Source organism: Mucor velutinosus, assembly GCF_035048745.1.
Source record: "Mucor velutinosus strain NIH1002 chromosome Unknown tig00000093, whole genome shotgun sequence".
NCBI lineage: Eukaryota > Fungi > Mucoromycota > Mucoromycetes > Mucorales > Mucoraceae > Mucor > Mucor velutinosus.
The window spans coordinates 1,779,212-1,805,519 of record NW_027041907.1 but is presented as its reverse complement, the minus strand read 5'-3'; the positions used below and the strand labels follow the sequence as shown (position 1 = coordinate 1,805,519).

The 26,308-nt window shown below is 41.1% G+C and overlaps 9 protein-coding genes across 9 annotated transcripts; 5 read left to right on the top strand and 4 right to left on the bottom strand.

Moving 5' to 3' along the window:
• Positions 1 to 612: 612 nt before the first annotated feature.
• On the bottom strand, positions 613 to 5,532 carry ATC70_002334 (uncharacterized protein; the record flags this gene model as incomplete). Its single annotated transcript, XM_064821712.1, has 1 exon — positions 613 to 5,532. One exon carries the CDS (start codon positions 5,530 to 5,532, stop codon positions 613 to 615), a length of 4,920 nt encoding a protein of 1,639 aa, XP_064681398.1.
• A 942-nt stretch (positions 5,533 to 6,474) lies between these two features.
• On the top strand, positions 6,475 to 7,429 carry CYR1_1 (cysteinyl-tRNA synthetase; the record flags this gene model as incomplete). The annotated part of the gene is made up of 2 exons (XM_064821711.1): positions 6,475 to 6,731; positions 6,811 to 7,429. The coding sequence occupies 2 exons, from the start codon at positions 6,475 to 6,477 to the stop codon at positions 7,427 to 7,429; spliced, it is 876 nt and encodes a 291-aa protein (XP_064681397.1).
• Positions 7,430 to 7,892: 463 nt separating this feature from the next.
• On the top strand, positions 7,893 to 8,945 carry RNR2_3 (Ribonucleotide-diphosphate reductase (RNR), small subunit; the record flags this gene model as incomplete). The annotated part of the gene is made up of 6 exons (XM_064821710.1): positions 7,893 to 7,979; positions 8,059 to 8,147; positions 8,206 to 8,320; positions 8,374 to 8,461; positions 8,519 to 8,721; positions 8,778 to 8,945. The coding sequence occupies 6 exons, from the start codon at positions 7,893 to 7,895 to the stop codon at positions 8,943 to 8,945; spliced, it is 750 nt and encodes a 249-aa protein (XP_064681396.1).
• A 1-nt stretch (position 8,946) lies between these two features.
• ATC70_002331 (uncharacterized protein) lies at positions 8,947 to 9,984 on the bottom strand (the record flags this gene model as incomplete). Its single annotated transcript, XM_064821709.1, has 1 exon — positions 8,947 to 9,984. One exon carries the CDS (start codon positions 9,982 to 9,984, stop codon positions 8,947 to 8,949), a length of 1,038 nt encoding a protein of 345 aa, XP_064681395.1.
• A 766-nt stretch (positions 9,985 to 10,750) lies between these two features.
• On the top strand, positions 10,751 to 11,182 carry ATC70_002330 (uncharacterized protein; the record flags this gene model as incomplete). The annotated part of the gene is made up of 1 exon (XM_064821708.1): positions 10,751 to 11,182. One exon carries the CDS (start codon positions 10,751 to 10,753, stop codon positions 11,180 to 11,182), a length of 432 nt encoding a protein of 143 aa, XP_064681394.1.
• A 77-nt stretch (positions 11,183 to 11,259) lies between these two features.
• On the bottom strand, positions 11,260 to 12,030 carry ATC70_002329 (uncharacterized protein; the record flags this gene model as incomplete). Its single annotated transcript, XM_064821707.1, has 1 exon — positions 11,260 to 12,030. One exon carries the CDS (start codon positions 12,028 to 12,030, stop codon positions 11,260 to 11,262), a length of 771 nt encoding a protein of 256 aa, XP_064681393.1.
• Positions 12,031 to 15,340: 3,310 nt separating this feature from the next.
• Positions 15,341 to 19,260, top strand: ATC70_002328 (uncharacterized protein; the record flags this gene model as incomplete). The annotated part of the gene is made up of 2 exons (XM_064821706.1): positions 15,341 to 15,540; positions 15,612 to 19,260. The coding sequence occupies 2 exons, from the start codon at positions 15,341 to 15,343 to the stop codon at positions 19,258 to 19,260; spliced, it is 3,849 nt and encodes a 1,282-aa protein (XP_064681392.1).
• A 190-nt stretch (positions 19,261 to 19,450) lies between these two features.
• Positions 19,451 to 21,034, top strand: VTC2_1 (Phosphate metabolism transcription protein; the record flags this gene model as incomplete). The annotated part of the gene is made up of 4 exons (XM_064821705.1): positions 19,451 to 19,954; positions 20,009 to 20,208; positions 20,294 to 20,629; positions 20,695 to 21,034. 4 exons carry the CDS (start codon positions 19,451 to 19,453, stop codon positions 21,032 to 21,034), a joined length of 1,380 nt encoding a protein of 459 aa, XP_064681391.1.
• A 128-nt stretch (positions 21,035 to 21,162) lies between these two features.
• ATC70_002326 (uncharacterized protein) lies at positions 21,163 to 22,838 on the bottom strand (the record flags this gene model as incomplete). Its single annotated transcript, XM_064821704.1, has 3 exons — positions 21,163 to 22,407; positions 22,504 to 22,617; positions 22,692 to 22,838. The coding sequence occupies 3 exons, from the start codon at positions 22,836 to 22,838 to the stop codon at positions 21,163 to 21,165; spliced, it is 1,506 nt and encodes a 501-aa protein (XP_064681390.1).
• Positions 22,839 to 26,308: the final 3,470 nt, after the last annotated feature.

The following is a 26,308-nucleotide window of genomic DNA, read 5'->3' as shown; positions in this document are numbered from 1 at the left end:
CTGGATATATGGCATGTCTATAGCATATCGTATGCATGTCTATAGCATGTCTCATATATAGTACAAGTCTGTAGTACATAAAGTATCTGTAGCTAGTATCACGGATATAAGCATGTGTCTTATAGCGTGGATCATGAAGTGCACATCTGAAGCAACAAGCTCATATTGCATTAATCTTGGTGCCTATCCAGATATGGTAAACATCCGTAGTTAATGTCGGAATACAAGTATAAGTCTATAGTGCCATCCATGTCCGTGGTGCCATCTATAGCCTATATCTTATATAGTATGAATCTTATAGTACTAGCGTATCTGAAGTCCATATCTTCTCATGATCATAGTATAAATCGATATCGTACATCTAATCCAGTGTACATACAGTTTATATCTAAATCTGGTAACTGGATGAACTGTCGGAATGCAGATCATAGTGGATGTATTCCACATTTGCCCCCACCAGTTTCAACGCATGTTGACTAATTCAAAGAATTATGTAAACGATCAATGATCTGTATTTCGCATTCGCTGACAAAGATATAACGCAATGTGATAGTCTAAAGGTGCTACTGCAATTTGCATGTTGCCCTGATATATCCCATGACAAACATCACTTTACTGTTCTGCAACGTTGAGTCTCTTAGAGCCTCTCAAACGCTTGTCAGAATCATCACGCTTACGCTTTGATTTGGAGGAAGCAGTGTCACTATTTAGTGCCTGTCTTCTCTTCTCAAGCAGCTCATATTCCTTGATCTTTGCCCAGTACTTACGAATGGTTTGAGGGTTGTTGAACGATGCAGCAGTTTCCCAGGAGTTGGCAGCTTCTCCAAATGTCTTCCATTTTACCAAATACTCTCTATTGTGTTCAGGACCACGATGCGCTCTGATCTCGTCAACCTCATATACTTCTTGTTCGATGATAGACTCGTCGATTGCTACCAGCTTCAATTCAGATGGCACATAGTCGCGATGTAGTAGTTCATTCATATCGTCTTTCAACACATATGTAGATCTTTTCTTTTGAACAACTTGATAAGGTCCATCATAAGCGGCCTCAAGTTTGCTTTCTCTATGCGGAAGTCTTACCATAACCCAATCACCAACTTTGAAGTGTGTAATCTTGTGATGCTTATTGAATCGCGTTGCTTGCTCTTCAATAATGCGTTGTGTTCTTTGGTTAATAGCTGGAAAGACAACCTGGTTCATAATCTCTGCCTTCTTGCGTAGCTCACCGAGAGTCATTGGCTTCTTTGGTAAGTTGTCCTTGATCTTAGGATCATCGTAGTCTACGAATCTATTCAATGGTCTAGCAAACATCAATTGAAAAGGTGCACTCTCAGTGCGATACCTAATTTTTGTGTTTATAGCCAGTTGAGTTCCAGGTAGAACCGAGTCCCAGTCATAGATGTGTTCACTGACCATCTTACGAAGTGCATTAAGAATATTTTTAACACCTGATTCGGATGCACCATTGCCCCTAGCGTGGAAAGCCGTAGAGTATCTTTGATTGATGCCAAGTGCTTTACCGATCTCGCTCATCAAAGCACTCTTGAATTCACGTCCATTATCAGATTGTAGTATTTGTACTACGCCAAAGTCTCCAAAGATGGTAGTCAGAGCTCTAGCGACAGTATCGGTTTGTTTGTTGGGCAATGCACGAGTTATAATAAATCTGGTGCAAATGTCGTATACAACTAATATATATATATTGCCATTGTTGGTTGGAGTTAACGGACCAAGAAAGTCAATGCCTATGTGATCAAATGGACCATACGCTACAACGTTTCTCAGTTCATGGTAACCCTTTTGAACTACATTATGCCTTGCACATTCCATACATGATTGACAAATTGCCTTTGCATCATCATATAGACCTGTCCAATGAATACCTTCTTCATGTAGTTTCTTGACAATACTAGTGGCACCAAAGTGTCCAAATTCATGAGTTTCACGAAGCAGTTGGTCTCTCTCATTGTCAGGTGGTGCAATGTAAGCAACGCTTTCATAATTGCCCTCCTTGATCTTCATAGCAAGTACATTCAAGTGCTTGTCTTTATTATAGACTACGTTGTTCTTGGTTAGATAATGCTTTGTTTGCTTATTGTTGCCAATGAATCGTTTCTTGGAGCCTTTGCTTCTCATGATATTCTTTTGTAATTTAGCAATTTTCTTATCACTGTCTCCCGCCAGCTCTGTATGATCTTCTAAAGGTTCATACAAGCGACTAAGTTTGTCAGGTAAGATGTTGTCTAAGCCCTTGATATGAGTGAATTGCAGTTGGGGATACTCGTTTAAAATCTCCATGTAATTTTGAATGACTCTAGTAGGACATTTACATGTGTAGATATAAATCAGAGCTCGATGATCTGTCATAACCTCAATCTCAGGATGCCCGTACAATAAGGGTCGCAAACGAACTAAACCGAATAACACGGCATACAGTTCTCGTCTCAGGACAGGCCAGTTCTGTTGGGATTTGGTCAGAGATTTGCTCAACATCGCCACATAGACTGTGCGTCCTTGATCGTCGCGCTGCGTCAAAATGACTGCAACTGCATATAAGCTAGCATCACATTCAAGATAAAATTTCTTATTCATGTCTGGTGCAGTCAGTAAAGCTTCAGATAACAAGACCTTCTTGATAATCTCAAGTCGTTTGGTGTGCTCCTCAGTCCATTTGCTACCAGCATCTGGATCATTTCGTAGAGCATCAATAGGCGCCATCAGTTTTGACAGATTTGGGATGTGTGGTCTCAAATATGAAATAACACCAGCTAGTTGTTTAACCTGTTTGGCAGATTTGCATGGACCCCAATGATCAATGTCAGAGAGACGTCGCATGTCAACCTTGGAAACATGAGGACCAACTACAAAGCCTAGCAAGTAGATGCTAGATCGAAACCAGGAGCACTTTTCAACACCAATCTTTAAGTTGGCATGTGTCAAGCGTCTCAGCACCTCCTTAATCAATTCGCAATGACTGGATAAGGATGAAGATACGAGGCATAGGTCGTCCACATAGACCTCCACGTTGGGCATATCAGAAAACAAAATGTTCATGACAGAGCTAAAGACAGATGTGATTGGGCGCAACCCGAAACAGCAGCCTAACCATCTATACGATTTTCCTCTAAAATTGAACAAAAGCACATTTCTTGATATGTCAGAAATTCTAAATGAAAAATATGCGTTTTTCAGATCGATTTTCGAAAATATTGTCCCCTTCTGCTTGATCCGGGTGAAGATATCCTGTATATTTGGTATCTCAAATTGGTTTGTATTGTTGGGCATATGCTGGTTGATCCTCCGCACATCCATACAAACTCGAGTTTTGGTGGGTTTGCCATCATTGTCCTTCTTTGATACTGCAATGAGAGGGCTGTTGAATAAGCCGTTAGGTCTACACTGTTCTACAATTCCTGCATCCAGCCATTCATTCAATTGCTTTTCGATTTCGGGCATTGCATGATGTGCGATCGGATATTGCTTGACGTAGTAATCAACATTCTCCTTGATTGGTATAGTGATCTCAGATTCAGGCACGTTACAAAACGTTCCAGGCTTGATTCTCTGATTCTCATCAATAGCATCTTGGATGTTGCTCATATACTTATTCTCCTCAGCTTGGGATTCAAAGATTGATGCGGTTTCTGGATCAATAGAATGTTTAGTATCAAAATTGACATTTTCGAAATCGATGCTTTCAAGAAGCTCTGATTTCTCTTCCTCTGTAAGATGTCCAATATCAGCAAACTTGTGAGCAACGCCAGTTAGCCCAATTCTAAGTCGACTCAATGTGTCTACACCCAGTAGCACATCAAAATCGCCTAGGTCCTGAATAAAATTGGATAGCTCAAACGAGTGATCAAATGCAATGTCATTAAGATATCTTATCTTGATAGCTGGTGTTTTACCCAATCTCTTTACTGAATGACTCAGAAAGTTCAAATTGCCTTCAACAGAAATAATATCTTGGGAAGTGAATAGTAATTTATTGTGAAAAATGTTTTTATTTAAGAAGGTGGAATCTGATCCCGTATCTACTTTCGCGATCAAACGGACTGGTTTTCCTTCTTTGCTCTCTAAAATAATAGGAGTCAGTAACTGAAATGGATTGAAACTTTCAGGTACATTTTTCACATTAGACTTACAGTTGAGCGAGGCATCCTCTGCTTCAATCTCGTCCAAGCAAGCATCTATTTCCTCCATGGTGACATCTCCAACAGCATCACCAATGTCAGAATCAGTGCTACTTTCCATGGTAACATCGTTGGTCTCAGAACCAGAACCAGACTTGTTGTCCTTGCGAACAGTGGTTGTTTGTACAGTATGCACACCAATGTTCTTCCTTGATTCTCTCTCCTTCTTCCAGTCGTAGAACTCTTGACAACGATGACCGTAAGCACGGGGCTTACCACAAAAGTTGCAGGTTTTGGGATCAGAGGATGAGGAATTCATAGAATACGGAGCAGCAGTAGTAGCCCGGTTAGGCTTGTTGTCAGAGCCAAAGTGCTTCAATCTTGACTTACAGTCAATGGTGTTGTGGTTGGCATTGCTCCCGCCATGCTTCGCACAGAAATACCCAGTGGCAGATACCCTTGCCATCTTTGTTCTCGAACCAGAACCACCAGAACCACCCTTACACTTACCTCTGATGTCGACCTCAACATCATCATCACCACGATTTTGCTCGTCAACAAGGAACAAAGGCAACACACACTCATAGATCTCGTTGATAGTCCATTTGTGGTTGGAACCATGCTTGACGGACATTTGGTTGACCATCATTTGCTGATTCTTGCGTAACAGCGTGAACTGATAGAACTTGGCTAACATGTTGCTGTTAGGAGGGAAGCCACAATCCTTGACGTACTTCATGAACTTATTCGTATAGTCCTGTAGAGTATCTTTGTTCTTCATGCGCATGCTGAAGAGTTTGGCCATGGATTCCTCAGAGTTGATGGGAGCACCAAAATGTTTGCGGAACAATGCCTTGGCTTGATCCCAATCATTGCATGCCAGAAGATCATTCTTGGTCCATGATTCGAAGTCAAATGGCAGTGAAACAGGCACGTAGCGTTTCCAAACCAAATTTACTTCATTACCGGATGCTCTGATGACGTTCTCAAAAGCACTGAAGAAATGATCGACTGTGGTGAATCTTGGATGGTCAGGCCAATGCTTAGCTTGTCCTACCACCTGGAAACGGGGGATCTCATTGAGATTGACAGGTCTTGCTTTGGAATCAGCCCTCTTAGTAATCGCATTGACTTGCTTGCTGAGCCATTCGATAGACGCAGATGCTTCATCAGCCGCCAAGCGTTCTTCCTCAGTGTAAGTATCACCAGCGTTACGATGGATCTGATCCAAGCGAGCCTGAGCAGTGTCAATCTTCTTGAGAAGATGATCAACTGCAGAAAGTTGAGCGTGCTCATCCACTTGCATAGATGAGTCATAAGGAGAAGAAACACGGATAGAGTCTTGAGCAATATCCTCTTGAGTGTTTTCGGTAGCGTTGTATTGGTTGTGAGACATGATAAAAATAGTTTTTAAAGTAGAATAATAAAATGTAGAGTATAAGATAAAGTGTAAAAGTGATAACCTTTGAGTTGAAAAAAATGTGGAATTTGAGGCTTTACAGACTAAAATTCACGGAAAAAAAAGAATAAAAAAACAGTAATGTCAACTTGATAAAGGTATATTTTATTATCAAACTGACAGGTGTAAAGTAAACTGAAGTCTCTCTACTGGCCAGGTAGATGATCCTTCTTATATACTATAACAATGGATAAAAGTTCTATTAATTAGATTGACAAATAAGTCAACTCAGATCAACTAATGTCTAATCATGCTAAAAGACAACTCCAGCAAGCTAATCATGATTTAGCTCTGTCTGGATGAATAATTAGACTCTCATCCGAAGTACCCTGATCTATCCTTTCCATAAGGATAATTAATATCGATCTAGTAGCATGTATCCGATAGGTACAGTCTTCTTAGTCTATATTAATAGTACATATCTGAGTGTATATCGCTAAGCATACATCTTTAGCATGTATCTGGATATATGGCATGTCTATAGCATATCGTATGCATGTCTATAGCATGTCTCATATATAGTACAAGTCTGTAGTACATAAAGTATCTGTAGCTAGTATCACGGATATAAGCATGTGTCTTATAGCGTGGATCATGAAGTGCACATCTGAAGCAACAAGCTCATATTGCATTAATCTTGGTGCCTATCCAGATATGGTAAACATCCGTAGTTAATGTCGGAATACAAGTATAAGTCTATAGTGCCATCCATGTCCGTGGTGCCATCTATAGCCTATATCTTATATAGTATGAATCTTATAGTACTAGCGTATCTGAAGTCCATATCTTCTCATGATCATAGTATAAATCGATATCGTACATCTAATCCAGTGTACATACAGTTTATATCTAAATCTGGTAACTGGATGAACTGTCGGAATGCAGATCATAGTGGATGTATTCCACACTAGTCGTCCTATTGCCATCAATAGCTTGCTCTTTGCCGATGATGTTGCTATCTTTGGGTCTTTGTCTGGTGTCCAGTCTATTATGTTGGATCTTGCTGCTGAACACTCTGTCTGTCTTGGTTATAGGTGGAAGCCATCTAAATGTGCTGTGCTTGGTTCTCCTGCTGCCCTCTCTGGTACTCGTCTGACCCTTTACAATGAGCCGCTGCCGGTGGTAGATGAGTTTGTGTAGCTTGAGGAGAAAGTGAATGTAGCCTAAGATGCATGCTTGTATGCAACAACATCGGTATAATGTTTTGGCAACTAGGTATTCTCTTCGCTCGGCTACTCTACCTGAGGATAGTCTTGTGGTGGTTCTGCGTGGTGCTTTGTCGTACACTCGATTGGATCGGTATATCTGTGAAAACAGTTTGTATAGATCTCTGCCTGACCCTGTCCCTTCATTTGCTGGTCTCAAGACTCATTTCTCTGACCTCTGGCAAAATCAGGTGGATCAACAACTGGCTGCTGCTACTACTACTGGTAAACATGTCCTGCTTCGTGCGTGCCGTCCTTCTGCCTCTCGCCTTGATCCCATACTGTATTTACCTATTGGTCGATCTGCTCGTAGTCGTTTGGTTCGTTGGCGTCTTGGTCGTTTTGCAAACATGCGTGAGGAATGTCCCTGCATGGATGGATCTCTCATCTCTCGAGATCATTTCCCTCAATGTCGTGCTTTGGATCGTGATCTGTGGGATGCTCTGCCTGCTGCTCCTCCTGGTGTACATGTCATTGACAATGCTCTCAACATGCTGCCTATAAGTGGTTCTGCTGGTCCTCCAGTGTACTGGTCTGCGTTGCTGTCTTTGCTTCATGCAATCGACTGTCTGGTCCACCCTTTGGCTACTATCGCCTCTGATCCACCCTTTGGCTACTATCGCCTCTGATCCAGATCCCGGACCATTGTGGTTTTATCCTCCGTCTCATGGCTAACTGAGATGAACGTTTGGCCGATTGTTTTCTTTGTGCGGCGCCTCGGTGGTAAGTCAAATCAAAGTTCCCATCCGTTGGTTTACCCCTCAAGATCAATCGTGCCACTGCAAGTAGTCTTCTGCTCTTTTACTGCCATCTCAAACCTTTTTCCTCATTTTTTTCCGTTGTCTCTGTTGAGATTTTCTTTCTTTAGTCTATATAGTTACTAGTTCTATGGTATATGCTCATACCGAGTGCCCAATTATAAAACAATCTTTAAACTGAGCTAGCTAGACAATTTGATGATCTTGGAGACCAAAAAATTAAAAAAGATAATACAATATTTGTCAGTGATCACGTGATTTGATATTTTGTTTTCCATATTGCTCTTCTGTGTGTTTGATAGTGGCGCGCTTGTGTCTCTTACAAAAAATAACAATGGACGATGTAATAGAAATTATGGATGATTTGGAAATGACTGACAAGCCCACCAAAAATGTCTATCAGTACAGCGCAAGAAGAATCGTAAATGCCAAAATACAACTGTAAATTTAACAAGGACCATCTTTTCCTAACAGCTCATTCAAATTTTTCAAAAAAAAAGGTGTTTTGTATAGATATGTCTGATGAGATGAATGAAATCCTAAGAGCATCCGGAAATGGAGGCGTGAAAGATACAAACTTATACTCGAGGTATGTTCTATGAAGATGTGTTCTCATAATGTGGATGACACTGACTCCATTGTATAAGCTCACGTTTAGAGACAGTTAAAAGATTCTTGAAACGCTATGTCGCTACGAACAAGCTGATCGGAAATGACAAAGATGAATATGCAATTGTGTTATTGACAGATGTAGCGGTTTGGGTAAGTCAGGGTCATAGTGTTTGATTTTTCATTGAGCTTGATATGCCTGATAGTCTGTCGATTTCACCATAAACGCTTCTGTATTCAACACTGAAATCGATGGCCTTTCCGAAGATCGGTTGAGAACCTATGTTGGTTTTGGTGAGTGGCATAAATGCGCCAGATTCTATTTCCTTATTCAACCCACATGCCATGTAGATATGCAATCTTTGGGAGATACATTAAATGCAAAATTGAGACTGCAGAATGTGGATTACTACTATCAAGCAATTGTCATTTACGGTCGATCATCTCTACCAACATTGCCTGAAAATGATGTATTTACAAATATGAGAAAAAGAAACAATTTCATGTTGGACGTACTATTTCTTCACGATGGATTCAAGGATACTACAGCGCAGGTATGATATACATGCCTATCCTCTTGCCTGTATCATTAACCACATCATGCCTGCAGGCTATATATGATTGTTGGAGTGAACTAGACAAACCTACAAGGCCTGGGTGGTTTTACGAATGCAGTTTATTTACTGGAAAGGATAAAATTGCTGAAGCTCTTTCACAACTCATTGGACATCCTGCTTACCGAGCAGAACAACCAGAGCCTAACAACCATGCAATATAAACTATACGCTATGCAAAGCTTGCTTTAATGTTCTAATTTCATCCCTATAACTCAACATCCTTTGATATCTCTCTGCTGATTCCTCTGTTACGTGGCTCAGATTCGCCCTCAACACATCACAATGTGTGTTCACGCGTTCCATTGCACTCTCTAATTCCTGATTCTGCGATTTCTTTTCTAGCAATTGTGATTGACAAGCGATCAATTCTTGTTCCAAAGACATGATTATATTGCTGGTATCATCTTCCTTTTGCTGTTGATCCTGGGCTTGTTTTCTTTTGGCATCATGAAGCTCCTTGGTTAGCCTCTTGTTGACCTCTTCCAATAAATTTATCTCCTCTTGCATTTGACTCAACTCATCCGACTCTTTGGATGCAAATGTCATTAGTAGACGATCCTTTTCATCTATTCGCTGTTTCATGCGATCCACATTCTGTTGAAGAGCCTCAATCTGTTGGTCGCGTTCCAGAGCAGCATCTGCTGTGTTTTTGACTTCCTGAGCACTGTCTCGGAGAAGCATATCTAACTGTTCTCTTTTCTGCACTTCTGATTCATTCATCGCCTTTAATTTGTGCGCCATGCTATCCAAATCATTCACTTTGGATCGTAGGTTGTTGCTCTCCACTTGCAATTTGTTATTTTCATTCTGAAGGTCGCTAATTTCAAGCTCTAAAATGTTGTTCTTGGTTTGTAACTGGTTCAGTTCTTGTTGAGATTTCTCTTGCTGCAGTTTGAATTGTCGAGTGAGTGTATTCAGCTTTTCCTCTAATTGTGTATATCTTTCTCGCTCAGATTCTAAGCTTTTTTGATTTCGTAGCAGTAATGCATCTTTTTGGGCCAGCTGCGATTGCAGATCAAGGTGATCTTGCTCTAACCGAGATATGCGATCTTGATTTATTGCGCTTGCGGCTTGTTTGTTATTCAGGAGAGTTTGGATATGTGTCAAGCCGTCCAGGCTTTGTTTCATTTTGGTGTCAAGTGTAGTGAATCCGTCATTAGCATTATGATATTTATCGACTGTTGAGTGGTGCTCAAGCATAATATGCAATAAATATATGAAAAAAGAATTGTAAAATCTCGTTTCTTTTGGCAACTAAATGACTAATTCCCCTCTTATACATTTTTAGATTGGAGGCCATTGGATAGGCAAGAAAGAACGGCAGTCTTATTCTGAGCTCTGTATCTTTGATTGAAGCCTCATTGCGCTACAGAAACTACATTCATGCAACTCTGTCTGTTATGTACCGAGCATCTCAGGCCAATGTCAAGCGCACTTGAGCATTGAATACATGGCGTAAATTGCTGATATATCCTGCAGATTGCCATTAAACTCAAAAAGTATAGAAATCAACCCAAGATGGCACCTCAAATGTATCAAATTTCATGACAGTATCCTAAATTCAACTTATACTATGCAGAATAAAAGGAACCATGCTTGTCTTGGTATGCCCTATGAAATACAAAAGCATCAAGTACCATTTCACTTGTCTTTGACGCAATGGGCTCTCAGTCTAAACATTGATCGATAACGTCATGCATCCTCAGGGCTGTCAAGTTCCCAAGCCTAGCGGCCCAGTGACACAGCATAGTCATATCAAAACCAGTACACTACAACAACAATGAAACGCTCTTGGAACAACTTACTTCAAGAACTACTGCATATCATATTCAAAGGCCCTGCTATTATCATGTTGGCCCCTCTCGGGCTCAATCATATCAGCAAGAACTGGAGCCAGGCTGCTAACAAGGTCTGATATTATGAAATTGACCTTTACGAGCAGAATAGTGACCAATTCTTCTACACAATGAACGAACTGGACAGTCGCTGTGGAGACTACGTCCAAATTGCTATAGTCGCCAAAGGTGTAGATCTCACTAGGGGCTATGATCATGATGTGATTCGAGGTTGCATCAACCTGGCACAGCTATGGGTAAGCGATCTACATGACAAGTATGTTCTACACTTGCAGTATCTATACGAGGAAGAAGGAAAATTACATCAATATGAGAATGGAATAGTGCCCAGCGACTTTGAGCACACTAAACTATTGCGTGATTACAATCGTTCTATGGTTGCCATGAAAGAGAACATGGTCTCGCTTTTGCTTGCAGGTACCCAATTCAAGACGTTCCACTATGAATACGCTATTGACGACTTCGACTACTTGGCAAATCAGTTGAACCAGTTTTCTCGTTTGAAACGCTTAGTGATAGAAGCACAAAGGGGGTTTCTTTAGCTTGCCGTTTCGAATTTGTGGTTGCATGCGGGTTCTTTGGAAACAAGAGGAGCAGGCCATTGTGAGCTTGTATTCGTCTACAGGCAAGGCCGAGTCGCTGGTACCAGTGGCAAATTGCTGATAGTACATTTTGGTGCTTCTGCGAGTGCGTCCTTCGAGTGGGGCACTGTCTGATCATCCGAGATGGCTTGGAATCTGTTCACAGCTTCGAAAGGGAAACAAAGAGAGGTAGCTACTCCAGGTGCAACAGTAACAACACCTAGATCAATACCTTGGATACTTGTAAATGGGTCAGCCAGAGTAGGCATGATGTTGACGTCAATTAGAGGGCCTTGGGCTGGAATAAGCTTACCATTGATTTTCTTGTTCAAAGCAAATACCTTTGACTGGCTCTCTCGCATGTCATGCAAGGATTTGCTCCTTTTCATGTAAACCTTGCTGAAGGATTTGGGAGCAATTGCCAGATCACGGTATAATTGCGTGCCCCTTTTCTTGCTCTTCCTTTTGTAAGCCCTCGACTTGATACCAGCCGCCATTCTTGTTAGCCCCAACTGCTTCAACTCCTTTGTCATGGCTGTATATGCTTGACACTTACCTTTGATGTCCTTACTTGGCGCCTTAGCCATTCGTTCTTCAGCATCATAGGCCTGGGTATCGACTCCAACCAGTTTCTCCTGGACAGACTTTGCTTGCTTAAGATGCTGTGCGACCTTGTAATCAACAAGTTGCAAATAATATTGATTGGAGAGCATAAAGCAGCCAACAAAAGTGAGCTTGCATTCTTGGAATAGGCTCCAGATATTGCTCCTCTTGATGAAGTTGTTGAGGATGCTAAATCTTTGCTCCATTGTTTTCAAAGCATTCACATCTGTCGTCTTGTGATGCCATTGGATGAGTAAAGATCGTGATCCAAGGATAATAGGTGGTACAGAACGGCATGATTGATTCTAACAGCATCTGAGTCCTTGGATTCCTTTTATCGCTCTACAATCTATGGGGGATGTAAGCATTTAGTTGGTGGCAATATGTACATCATCATAACATAATAAATTCATAGTTCCTAGACACTTTCAAAGCTTCAAAAAGGAAAAGAAGTTGATCTAACTAGCGTTTTGATAGACTGGCGTTATTAAATATAAAATGCAAGAGAGATAGCATAAATAGCGGTAGTGCTAGATAACTGATACCTGCTTTTCATACGCTTCAAAAGCATCTATTACTGTATTGCCTTCATGATGAAAAGGGCATTGAGTTTGCCAGTCGGCCTCACTAGCAAAAATTGATTCAAACCCAGGCTCATAGTCAGTTCTAGATTGGTTAAATCTTCAGGATTTTCGACTCGATCGAACTATTTTGCTATATTCGACTATTTAAAATATGATAATCAACCTTTGCTTCTTTAAGCTTTCTTGGAGTACTTTTCAAGGCGCATCCAATGGTACCAAGCAAGATCAATGTTTTGAATAAGCTTATTGATTAATTTACAAAAATATGAAAAGAGGTTTCTGGCCAAAATGTCGAAGTTTTACATATCAAGGTCCCATAAAGATGATTTCAGGGGTTACGTTGGATTGATAGCAACATTTTGATTCAAGATATACCATAGTAAAAGTCTTCGTTATCAAGGTGAAAAATGCGACCGTTCGATTTTCAATGAAAGCCATGAGGGGTACCTCATGCTTTTTGGTCGATTTTCGATCATGTTTTTTTTGATCCCCAAAAAGTTGAGCAAAGGTGTCAGAAAGTAACTGCCATATGAGAGCAATTGTTTGGTGCTATTATGACAATCTAAAACGACCTTGAACGCGAGAAAACGCGGCTTAAATGCACTCAGATTTTGCTGTATCAGGGACACTAAGGACTAAAAAGGAGAAATACCGGTATGCTACTTGCCCGTATATAGAGTAGCTACGTGTATATGGATGTAGAGCATCACATAAGAATTAGATCCCCAGATAATATGAAGGGTTTTTATGTGCAAGTGGAGGGCCAAAATGAAAGTAGCCGTATTTTGATAAAATACGCAAGGGCAGTCAGTAGCGCAAGTTGCCGCTGCGCAGGTTGGTTCTCACCGAAGCGTAAACACTAGTGTATATTTAATGAAAACCTACCTACTTCATCATGAATACAAGCAGTGTTTTTTGTTTGCTTGGAAGCGTTCGGATAGTGGCAGAGATGCAAAGTATCTCTCGCAGAACAGAAGAAATTCGATTTATCTGTAGACACACGTTACAGTTTGTTATACAATCGATTCTTGATGATCTTGCTGTAAGCTTGATTCTCCATTTTGCGATCATGTTTCTGTTGCAACTCGGTGGAAAAGCTGTCATCTTCGTTCAAAAAACTTGGAATATCGCTGTCGCTGACGATTACCACAAGTGCGCTTTTTTCTGAATGCTGCAAACGGCCCTTATTGCGTCTCCATATTGTCAAGAAGTGAGGATTTACTTGACTGCCAACTCATCACAGTGGTCCTCGTGAGCTTTGCCACTATAAATTTCAGATTGAGTTTTGTTTTTGATTGTTAGGCGAGGCATATTGGGATTGTATTGATTGAAAACAAAAGGTATAAAAAAAACAATCTTGAATGAGACCTCTTCTTGAAGTTTATATAGTTGACTTGAATGGATTAAATGGAGTGATGATATTTCATTGATGAGATACTAAGCGTCTTCAGTATATTGATCATACATTTTATCTTATTAAAGAATGCCTAGCAAAGTTTCTCAGGGATGCGAACGCATTCCCGAGCCTTTTTGGAGTATTTGGAGAATTTTAAAGCCCATTTATTAAGATAGCTCTATTATACGTTATCACAGCTGTAGAAACAGTTGATATTAAAGTATATATCTCGTATTTACTTGGATTAAAGGACGGGAACTTGCTTGGACAATAACTATGTTATTGAACCAAAAATTTGGCGCATAACTAAATGCTAAGGTCTTCCGCCATAAATTATGTGACTAAAGAAAATTCCATGCAAGAAATCACAAAAGATCAATGCAATAATCTGCTCATGAACACAGACATGTATCGAGTAGAGTTGAACTGCAATAGCATCAGGCCATTTTGGTGTTCATTCATACCAGATGGGTTCACAGCCTTTACTCATTCACGTTGATCAGTGATAACCATGTGGTCCATTCGTGAGTCTAGTAAAACCAATGTTTTTATAAATACAGTTGTCTAAAAGCCTTATCTACATTGGATAGCTTCTTTACAAAATTGATGAAGAGATACATCTAAGGGAACCATGTCCACCGAAAGGCCATCCTGTATTTGCTTGTTTTACCACCTGTCAAAAATTTGGTTACCTTGGCACTGTACTTTAATGCACCTGTCAAATTGCAATCCGTTGCCATGATGAGGAGCTTGTCATTCGGGGTTTCTCAACCATTTGAGATTGAGCACACCTTTTTGAATTCAAGTATGACAAACGTGCCAAGCTCCGTTGTAAAATCAAACTACATGGAAATGCCATGGAAACACTGCAACAAGCAGACATGTGTACATGAACATGTCAAGACTTCCGAGCGAGTAGACTAGTGTACAAGGCATGCATAGCTTTGTGATTGAGTTGTTTTCTAGGGCTTGGACCAAGAAAATGAAAAGACAAATCGAGATGTCCATCATGGACAGTAGTAACCTTCGCCTTTTTGATATAAATTTAGTTCATTTGCTGACGTGAGTGATGGGTTATAGATCCACCAACGGAATGCGAATTGAAAGAGACAGAGAACAAGAGCCATGACAACATGGTGAGATAAACAGACGACATGGCAATGGCTGATTCATGCTCGACTGTAGTCACTGGCAAGGTCTACAAAAAGTGGATGTAGATCCATCTTGGTTAAATCGGCCCCAAATGGTCTTAGTTTATCATACGCACAAACACAAACCATGTTGTTTTGAAACCCAGTGTTGTTTTGAGACAAGAGGCCTCTTTTTTTTTTTTTTTTTTTTTTTTTTTTTTTTTTTTTTTTTTTTTTTTTTTCCCTCTTGCTCTTATCCCCAGCTCATTTTGATCATCATTCTTATTTTTCTTCTTTTTTTCACACTAAAAAAATACCCTCCCAGCTCTCTTAGTTAACTCATTAAACCATTCTCAGAAAAAGACAAGAAGAAAAGAATCCACGTTTAATTTATTTCTGTGACAAAATGCCCCAAAAAGCAACAAGTCATGTTAATCAAAAGTCGAAGCAGCCAAAAGATGAATTGCCTGTTTCCATTCACCCAGATGATGCCAAAGACAAAGTATTCACCGCTATATTGAAAGCCTTGTTGAAGATGGGCAACAAACCAAGCTCACCCAAAGAGCTTGCCAACACAATTGTTAAGCACAAGTATGCGACACTTGGGTATGTCATGTTCAAATGTGTGTCCATGTTGCTATCTTGCGCTGACACGTTTATTTATTTTTTTTTACTAGTGGTGCCACGCCTTTTGCTACAGTCTCTTCTCGTATATCTCAACACTTCAAACGAGCTGCAGAACACAATCCACCCAGAGCGCCGCTATTGGCCAAGCATGTCGATCAACATCACTCTAGAAAGATAAATTATTCACTTGCTACTGATTCTGTGCCCAATGATGGTTCAGCGACAGAAACACATGATGATACAACTACCGCAGCAAACACTGCAGCAGACAGCCAACACGATGAGGCAGCATCTAGCTCGAAACCTCGTAGATCAAGCAAAATCACACCTACTAAAAAGTTGAGATCGCGCACCATCATGGAAGAGCAACAGGATGACGGCGATAATGAGCACGATGAAGAAGAGGACGACGATGAGCATGTATTGAAAAAGCTAAAACACAGCAATAGACACTCCACATCGATACATCCTAGCCAAAAAGAGCCTCAGCCATCCACCATTGCTGGCTATGCGCCTCCTCAGACATCGACAGCAAACGACGCGGATCAAGACAACAGCGATGGAGAATTGTCAGACTACCACGAAGAGATGCTAAAGGGAGACGATGCTGAACTCGATGTGCCAATTCATCCTGGGCGACGCTTCTCTCGACGAACCTCCACACTCAGCAAATCTGCATTGAACAAACCCTCCTCTACTGCCACTTCCACTGCTCCATCCAAATCAAAATCGCATGATACCGACATTACTAATACAACTATAACCCACACTACACCTCCATCACCACCCCCAACTACAACACAAGATACATCCTCCAAAAACACTGCCACCACCTCACATACACGGGCAACTACAGCGGCCGCCATACCACCACCGCCATCATCATCACCTTCCTCATCCAAATCACTGGCACCACCACCATTAGACAATAGCAACGGCACCAGAAAACCATCCTTCTCATTCAGCAGTGGATTTCCTGGAGACCAAGAGCTGTGGACGCCATTTAGTTTTGAACATGATTTTGATAACGTCTTCTTGCAAGATGCTTCCACTGCGCATCATATTCCATTTCACATTGCAACGCCTGAATCTGTGTCAGTATCTGAATTGGACGACTACTTTGCAAGCACATCAAATACAACCACAAGAACGCAGCGGAAAAGTTTCTCATCAGCCATGCTTGGTCCAAACGATAAATCACTATTACAAAAAGTTCTTTTAGCTAGTGCAGCGAGGGGAGTAGCTGATAAGATTGACGAAGAGGATGAAGCTGGATCAGACAACAAGGGGGATACGAAGCAACCATCGCTAGCTGCCAAAGCAAGTACAGACAGTGCGCCTAGCACACCTGCTGCAGCAACAACTGCTACTGCAACGGATACTGCCAAAACTGCCTCTACCACACCGTCGATTAATGCTGATAAGGGGAAGGCTACACAAGTGAAATCGGAAGCGACAGTGCCCAAATTAATACAGCCACCTATCAGTAGTTCCAGCTTAATGGACGTAGACAATGGCGAGGATTTTGTCAAGTTTGAAGACGATGAGAAAAAGGAACCTCCAACAACATCTGGGCCCCCATTGCCTGCTCCCATCAATACCACACTGACTACGCCAGCAACACCACCACTACCAGCGGCAGCAGCAACTGCCAAGAAGGTGACAGACATCTTACCCGCTACACCGACTACCTTATCAGCAGCAGAAATTCTGAAATCCATGAACATTCAAAACATGAACTTATCAGCACTGCATCAAATGACATCGAATATTCCTAGTTTGCAGCATTTATCGCCTACATTTGATTTGGCTAAAACCATGGCAGCTTACATGCAATCACTTGCGAAATCAGCCAATGCCAGCGCGTCTTCTTCCAACTCGCCTCATGCCATGGATCTCAAAACCATCTTGGCTCGATTTCCTGCGCTGGAAGCATTCATCAAAAAGGAGCCATCACCTGCTAGTGGCAGTGGCACAGCGACACCGCCCCTCATGTCGCCTACCGCCTCCACTACAGCCATCGCAGCAGCCCCCGTCACCACTTCTTCTTCTTCCGCCTCCTCCTCCACCTCAGCAACACCTTCTGATTTTGTTCCCAATTTGATTAGTGGCGCCCCTAGTCCCAGCACCACCACAGCACCATCATTTACTGCAGGCAGTACGGAACCCATTGTGCATACATTAACCACCATGAATCCACCCATGTATATAACCCTGATAGATCATATTGCAGTATGTATCGTTGTATTACCGAAAACAGACACCACTCCTGAATATCGCATTATGCGTCGTGTGGATACGGGGTTCATCAACGGCACTGTTCTCTTGACTGCAGGTGGAATCGAAACAGAAAGTGAGCGCAGTATGATTCTCAGCTTCGAAATGGAGCGTGTACGGATGCCCAAAAAGAAGAGTCAGTTGTTTGGTACCTGGATTCCGTTGCGTCGTGCACAAGAACTCGCTGTTACTTGCTCTATTCAGCACAAGCTAGGTCATTTCCTGGAGGATTCCATCGAGTCGTACTTTCCATCCCCTCTGCCTATTCAAATCAACACGCGCAAACCTGCTCGAGACAGTCGTCTCACAGCATTGGCTCTGGCTGCTCTAAGATCAGAAACCAAGAACAATGGCTTCATTGTGCCTCCCATCTCGCGTCAGTCTTCTTCGTCGGGCAGTATGGCAGCTGCACAGTTGCAAGAGTTGCTATTGACACATCCTCACAAGGCGCTGAAATCCAATGGTATGCTAGGCAACAAGGCTCCTCTGCTGGGTCGCTATGATGACAAGGATGAACCTGTACTGCCTGCCAAAGCAGTGCATCACCACCACCACCACCACCACAATTCACATCGCAACAATTCGTCTGCCAGTGCTAGTAGTATCAACAGCAGTAGTGGTGTCAGTGAGAAGGAAGACAGTGATGTAGATATCGTGAATTCCAGTGATTCATCAGCTGTTGCTTCATCCAACGAAGAAGAGAGTGATTCCGAAGCAGACGACAAGTCAAGAAAATCAGCTACCTCAGCCTCATCCAGTCAACAACAGCAACCATCAGCTCCACCACAGCCACCTACCATCAACTTGGAAGAGATCCTCAACAGAGTGACATCCAAACAGCCAATGCACATTCATCCTCGTGATTTGCAAAAGAAACGCAGAAGAAGTTCCATTGCTGCTGAGAAGGATAAAGAGGAGCCTGCGCCCAAAGCGACCAAGTCATCGCACTCGCGAAAGAAGAATAGCAGCAGCGGCAGCAGCAGTAGTAGTGGAGGTAAATGGGGCAACAATACCAAGTCATCTGCTAGTGTGGCCATCAAGAAGTCAAGTGGTGGATCTGGCACTACGATTACTATTAAACGACCTACATCGTCTCATACAGCTCACTCATCAACAGTAACAGCAGGAGCATCAGCAACAACGCATACTAACAAGAAATCCAATACCATCAGAAAGGAAGAGGTACTGGATAATGTCGTGGTGGAGCATAAAGCCGAATCAATGCAACACTCTGCTGCTAAATCGATGGCTACAGGCACCACAGACGAAGACAACGACGGGGAGGATAACGATGGAAAAGATGCACTCAAGGCGGTCAAGACAGCCATATCATCTGTAGCTGCTGTGGATCAAGACGACGATGATGAAGACGATGAGGATATTGACATTGGAGGTAGCGATTTTGATGACGATCTTCGCTGAGTGCTCCTCCTTCCAGACTTTATACATTCTGTCTTGTACACACTATCAAATTCCCCTGCATCAGCAGTACAATGGCATTTAGCACAGAATCCTGTTAAAGGAGACATCATTGATATACAATAAAAACTGAATCAAAAAAATACATTAAATGACACACCTCTCTGGTTTTTTTTTTTTCATTCATTCCTTCATGTACATTTTATTGCTGATCACATCCATCCTCACCGCCACTGCTAAAGCACTGGTTATCAATAATAAAACAGTGATATGCTACGGTGGACCAGGGACACTGCCATCTACCGATTTATACAACAAACATGGAGACTGGAATCGCACCTACCATCCTGCAGAACCACAACAGATTCACACATCCTGGGTATCCAACGGAAAAGCCATTCGAGTGCAATTCTCCACCATATCTTCAGTAGAGAACTCTCGATTGCATTATTGGTATGATTCAGACAACGATGATGTCGTCTATGAGAACTTGAACTGGGAGTTTGTGGATGGTGGCATTGCAAAGAAGAGTCAGTTTATGCACACATTCACATCAAAGCAGCTTGTGCCCTCTACCATCTACAAGTACAACATTGAAACCACGGACAAGGATCAGGTCTTTGTATCAAACACATACGAATTTCACACACCACAGGAGGATGCAGTGTCGTTTAAATTTCTAGCCACTGGAGACCTGGTAGGTGGATCAAGCAGCCATAATGATATGTCCACTAATGACGCTACTAATTAGGGTGTCGCTAATGCTGTGTCCATGCCTTTGTTTAAAGAGTTAGCGCAAAACCATGACTATGATTTTGTTGCCATCATGGGAGACCAAGGCTACAACCTGGATGATTTCAACGGCACCAAAGGAGATCAGTACATGAACTTTGCTCAAGACTTTTATGCTAATGTGCCTCTGCTGACAACAGCTGGGAACCATGAAGAGGCGTATAATTTCTCGCACTACAAAAACAGGCAGGTGATACTTTATTTCTCATTGATGCAAGTAAACTAAACTGCGGTTACACACTAGATTCGACCTGATGCCGTACTATGAATCCAATTTCGATAATGCCATGCAGTATTCTATTGATTACAAATCACTGCATTTGATCTCGTTTGCTACAGAAGTCTTTTTCGAGGGTTCCGATGCGCAAGTCCAAACATCGCTGCAATGGTTGGAGAGTGATTTGATCAAAGCAAGTCGACGCAGAGCAAAGGTGCCTTGGATCATCGTCATTGGACATAGACCGCTGTACTGCTCCATCCTATCAAATCCTGACTGTAAAGAGAATGCAGAAACCCTGCGATTTGGACATTCAAAGCAACAAGGATTGGAATCGTTGCTGGTCAAGTACAATGTGGACATGTATTTATGGCAAGTGATAGTATGGAGCATCAACTAATATCTAGTATTGACACATTATTAAATAGTGGACATAAACACAATTATGAAAGGACATTTCCCGTTCGAAATGATACAGCACTCACCAGATCCTATCACAATGCACCTTCCTTCTTTCAAGTGATCACTGGCAACGCTGGAAACTACGAAGGCGGGGATGTATTTGATAAAGACACAGAGATACCAAGCTGGCTTGGCAATCGTTTCCAAGGCTACGGATTCTCCACAATTGAAATCTCTCCCAGACATTTGGACCTTCATCACTACGAAACTCACATTGACGGTACATTGGGCCGCTTGCAAGATCATGTCAGAGTGAGCAAGACAGCGTGCCATATTAACAAGCAGAGAATCATACGTCAAGATTGATATTTTATATTCAAATGTACAAGTATTTTATTTTTCCTGGTAAAAAAAAAAAATAAGAGAGGGGGGATATTTTGATTTTCTATACACTACACAAATATCTAAATAAATAATAAGCTACTCGAACCTCTTTAAAGGCGAGGCACAGACATATTCAGTCTTGTAATACGTCTTTTTGGCACTTTCTTGTTGCGCAATAGGGTGCTGTTTGACTTTTTCACATGCGGCAGGCTACGGAAAGTAAAGTTTGATATCGACTCGGTGAGAGGGGATAAGGTATAGTTGACACTTGTCAGCAGCGATAATTTAGCTGCCATCGTGTTGTCTGATGGCTTCAAAATAATGGTTTTATCATCCAAAAATTCAGTCTCTGCAGGTGCAATGTACGATGGGCCTAATTCGGGTCCCTCGACAGCGTACCAGGGAGCATCTGCTTCACTGTAGATATCGGCCATGGAGGGTGTGGATAGGCCCGTTTCTGATAATGTATCTTGTTGTTGTGCTGCGTACATCATGGCTGTCAAGGGATGGTATTCTTTATGGAATAAGGGACTGATACCCAATTGATTGATGCTATTGTTGTTGTATTGACGATTGTGCGTAAAGAGATTAGCGGCGGTCATGGGCGCTGTCCTGCAGCCACCTGCTAAATCAAACTGAGAAACGCTCTTTTCGTACGTAGTATTCGGAAAGGTTGGTGTTGTCGTAGAGCTCACAGTCAAATAGTCATCATAGCAAGCATAGTCATCATTCAAATCAAATGTGCCTGTGAGGGGTGTACAAATGCTGCTAGGCTGCGATCGAGGCGTCAGAGGATAGTTTGCATCAAGTTCAGGCATGGTGAGATCATCGCTGTAATAGGTATTGGATCTAGCACGCATCAGTGGAGCAGTGAAAGGCGTGCTCGCCATGGACCAACTTGAAAATGCACGACGCATCGTAAAAGGAGGTTCAGAAGAAACAGATAATCGCTCTTGTTGCTGCTGCTGTAATAACTTGGTTCGTCTTTCTTCTTGCTCCTTCAATTTTTTCTTTTCTTCTTCGGATTGGATGTATCGTAAGCTCAAGTTGTGGATCATCACCGGTAAATCTTCCTGGAGCAAGTTTCGTAATTGTGCTTCAATCTGACGTTGCAAAAAATCTCGGAGGATCGAGACGCTATCAAAGGTGGAGCTGACGCGAATGCTTTCCAAGGGGTCGTTTTTGAATACAAGTGTTACTCCTTTGGTCTTTGATACGACCAATACGACAATGCCTCGCAATTTGAGGTCACTGATGCGAAGAATCATAGGCACTACCAAGGGCTGATCAGCAGCAAGGATGCTGGGACGGGAATGGCGTGGTAATTCAGAGACTTTGGCGTGCATGGGATTTGCCTACAGAATGTGTGAGATACAAGTTTGATGCGATCATGACAGGGATGGCTGCTCTACGAAAAAAAAAAAAAAAAAAAAAAAAAAAAAAAAACTTACTTGGACTTTAGTTTGCACCTCAATGTAAGCATCGCCAGCGTAATTCAACTTGAAAATACCCCGGAACTTGTCATTAGCAAGCTCTCCAATCTCGAGTATCTCTAACTCTGGAGGCTATCATACGTAACATGGTGAGTAATGAGGAATTCCATCAAAAGAGAGAATGTGTCCTTTTTTTTTTTTTTTACCTGTGTGCCCATATGTAATTCCTTTACTGTGATGTGGTCTACGATGACAGAAGGCTTGTTGCCTTTATTCATTGCAGTTTCCAGTTGTGATTTTGCTTCGATATAAAATTCATGATCGAATTCTGGCCAGTTGAAACGGAAGGCCATGATGTGTTGATATTTACAATGATGAAAAAAAAAAAAAAAAAAAAATAGAAATGAACGAAGAAAAAGGAAACGATTTGCGGGGGTGGTCGGTTTTTTCCGTTACAAAAAGACTAGTTGTACAGGCTTCTTTCAAAGCTAGGCCCTTTATAGACTGGATATAAATTTGTCCGAAGATTCGATTTAAATCGACATGTTTCTGAAACTGTCTTATGTCCCCCTTTTATATAACAAGCTCCCCTGATTTACATATCGTTGGCCTACTTTTGATGTTGCAACAGGGAGAAGGAGGAGCTCACAATGTTTATTTACGTTGAGATCAACCTCGGATGTTGTTGTTTAACAGTTGTGTACAAATTACTAATTGGGATAGGTAAACAACCCGACATCTCTCTTTTGAAATGAGTCAAAATTTACAGGATCATGGTAGGGAACCTCCAATCACAATGGTTCATTTCAACCCAGGTTATGGCTCGTGATGGCTCGTGGAAATGCGGATTTCTTTTTTGTTCCAGTGTAGAATCTTCCTACAATGTTGAGCTTCCCGGGGTTGTCATTTGTAAATGATACATGAAACGTTGATAATAGCTAGTAGAGTTCATTGAAGCTGTGTGTTTTTGATGGCAAATGTATACAAGAACTTGATTTCGTATTGCGGTGATAGTCTAATATAGCGATTATGATATCGATGATGATGTTTAGTTCAGTAAATTAGTGCACTGAGAGATAAAATTTCGTATTGCACAGACTTGATATTATGCAATACCAACACCAAGAGAGCATATATCAATCACTAGCATTGATCCTGTGGTGCAACTCATTCATCTCAAACGAGAATTAATAATATAAGACGTCCAGCAGAAGATATAGAGGATAGAGAGGTTCGGGATGTATCCCTGGTTGATGAAGTATTTCAGACGATACTTAAGTTTGTGTTTTATTGTATTACATTGCATGGCGCTTTTACTGATGAATGAATATATACCAATTTGACCCATTATCCAACTATGAGGTGCTAAGGCTGAATTCAGCATACATCTGCTTGGACGTAGTAGTGATGGCAACATTGCGTTGACAAGAACTGTTGGTTACATATTCTACTTTTTCTTATTTTCATAATACGCCATCATTCTATTGCCACAAATAATTATAAGCGAGTTAACGTGCTATTATAGTACAAATTATTAAAGACACAGAGTGTGTTAATAACAAAATTTCAAAGCTTATTAGTGAGATAGATCAAATCGACTAGCATTTATATAGGGACGTCAAATATCATGATTGGTATCAACATGGATTAATACATATAGCCATGAAGCCTTGATGGATACAATGATAATGCTACATCAAATGTCCTACCAAGGCCACACACTAAAGGCCGTGAGCTATTCTTAAATCCCTTGGGTAAATTGTTATACTAGATATGATTTACGAATCAGTTGTTGGGTAGATAGTCAATATATTTGTATTATACTCTAGAGCCTAGCATAATGAAAAGTGTATAAATGCATCCTTTGATGGCATTCTCGATAAAAGTGTAATTCTTTAACAGATCCAATTTTACATTCTATTTTGACTTGACACGACAGCGAAGCAAGGTATGGCCAAGCTGTTTTAACCGCAAAGTGCTCCCACACCGTGTCTATCACCTTCATCATTCATAATCATGTCACTTGTAATGGACAAGCTGTGTAAATGTCTTATCCACTCTCTTGTAAGCTTGGCCGAACTAAGACTTGTTGCTCGTGCAGTTAGCAACTAATTTTTGAAACAGATTTGCGTTTTTAATGTGGAGTATAATTGTCTACTCGTTTGTCAACAGAGAGAGTAGTTCGGTAGTAGTATTAGTAGATGGAAATCTCATGGGATGCAACACTTGCTCAATACAAAACAAAAGCAAAACCAGCAGCAACAATGAGCAAATTATAAATCTCCCCCACATAACAAAGTTAAAAGATGTCTCTTACATGCCACTGTTTAATAAATGCTAGATCATCAAACAATTGCAACTTATCTATACGTTTGAAATTGTATCTATTTGGAAAATGCTTGATTTATCAGAAGTAAATTATCTAGAAAACGAGTACGCAAAGTAATCAGGTAAACAATATATTTTTTTATCACATTGGATATAAGAGGGGTTTTTATATACTATTTGAACTGAGGGATGTGATGATGATGTGAGAATAATAAGGTGCTAGATGGACAGATCTGAATGATAGGATAATAGATCCAATGTACTATCCTGAACGTGCTGCCATAACTAGAATCGTAACTAAATCCTGCTTCATTTCAAAGTTTATGATATGATGTGGTCTGCGCATAAATCGATTATTTTTTACGTATTCAAGGATTTAGTTTAGAATGGATACATCAATAATACCCTTTTATTACAAACACAAAATCAAAATTATATACGATAGATCAAAATGAAATCTACTAGTTGAAACCCTTCGCCGTTTGGACCCTTCAGCCAATCAAATCACTCGAAAACTCCGCTGACTTCAAAAAAAAATTGCGAGGGTTTCCCCCTGTTTTGATGTGAGGCAAAATTTTAAGCGCCGCTATAGTAGCAATATAGCCGCTGCTATCATCAAATTTCCCCCAGGTGCTAGAGCATGCCTTACTTACACCACCTAGCTTTAAATTCAGGCACTGAGACCCTCAATCATCACTAAAGTAAGTAGCGATAACCAAGTGGAGGCGGCCTATCTACCTCCTAGCCTCGGATAAAGTCTTGTTGAGCTTCAGGGATAGGCACATCCACACAACGTAAAAAAGGTATGCTTCAAAGAAACATAATAATAATAAAAGAAAGAAGAAAAGAACATAATACTATAAGAGTATAGGAGTATGTAGGCAAAAAAGGGGTACTCATACACAATGAGTCAAAAAAAAAAAAAGCATAACAAACACAACATCAAAGATGTTTAAAAAAGCTTGTTTCTGTTGCAAGAAAAATGCATGCATGAGCAAAGCGCATGGTAGTAATAGTCGGATGTAAAGCAACAATGGTATTATAAGTTCGCGATACAACATAATGACTAATGATGTCTCATGTAAAGCTACAGAGGAAACACTACCAACAAAAGAAAAAGAAGAAGAAAAAATCGCAACAAGGCAAACATCATGAATGCATTATCACAAGAAAGGAAGCAATAATATAAGCGTTCAAAGAAGTTTTATATCATTGCGACCAGAAGAAAGAACATACTTACCACTTACCACAGCCACAGATAGACCAGAAGAGTATGGGCAATCACCGGAGACAGACCAGAGAACGAGCATGCACCAAATGCAGCAGACCAGGAAAGACCAGATCAGCAGCAGCAGCAACAACAACACCAGCACTCTAGAAAAACCAAAGAACAAAAGTTACAAGCAGAGACCAGACAAAGACCAAAGAAGTCATCACTTTTCACCTCCACAGATAGACCAGAGAATAAGCAATCACCAGAGATAGACCAGAGAAC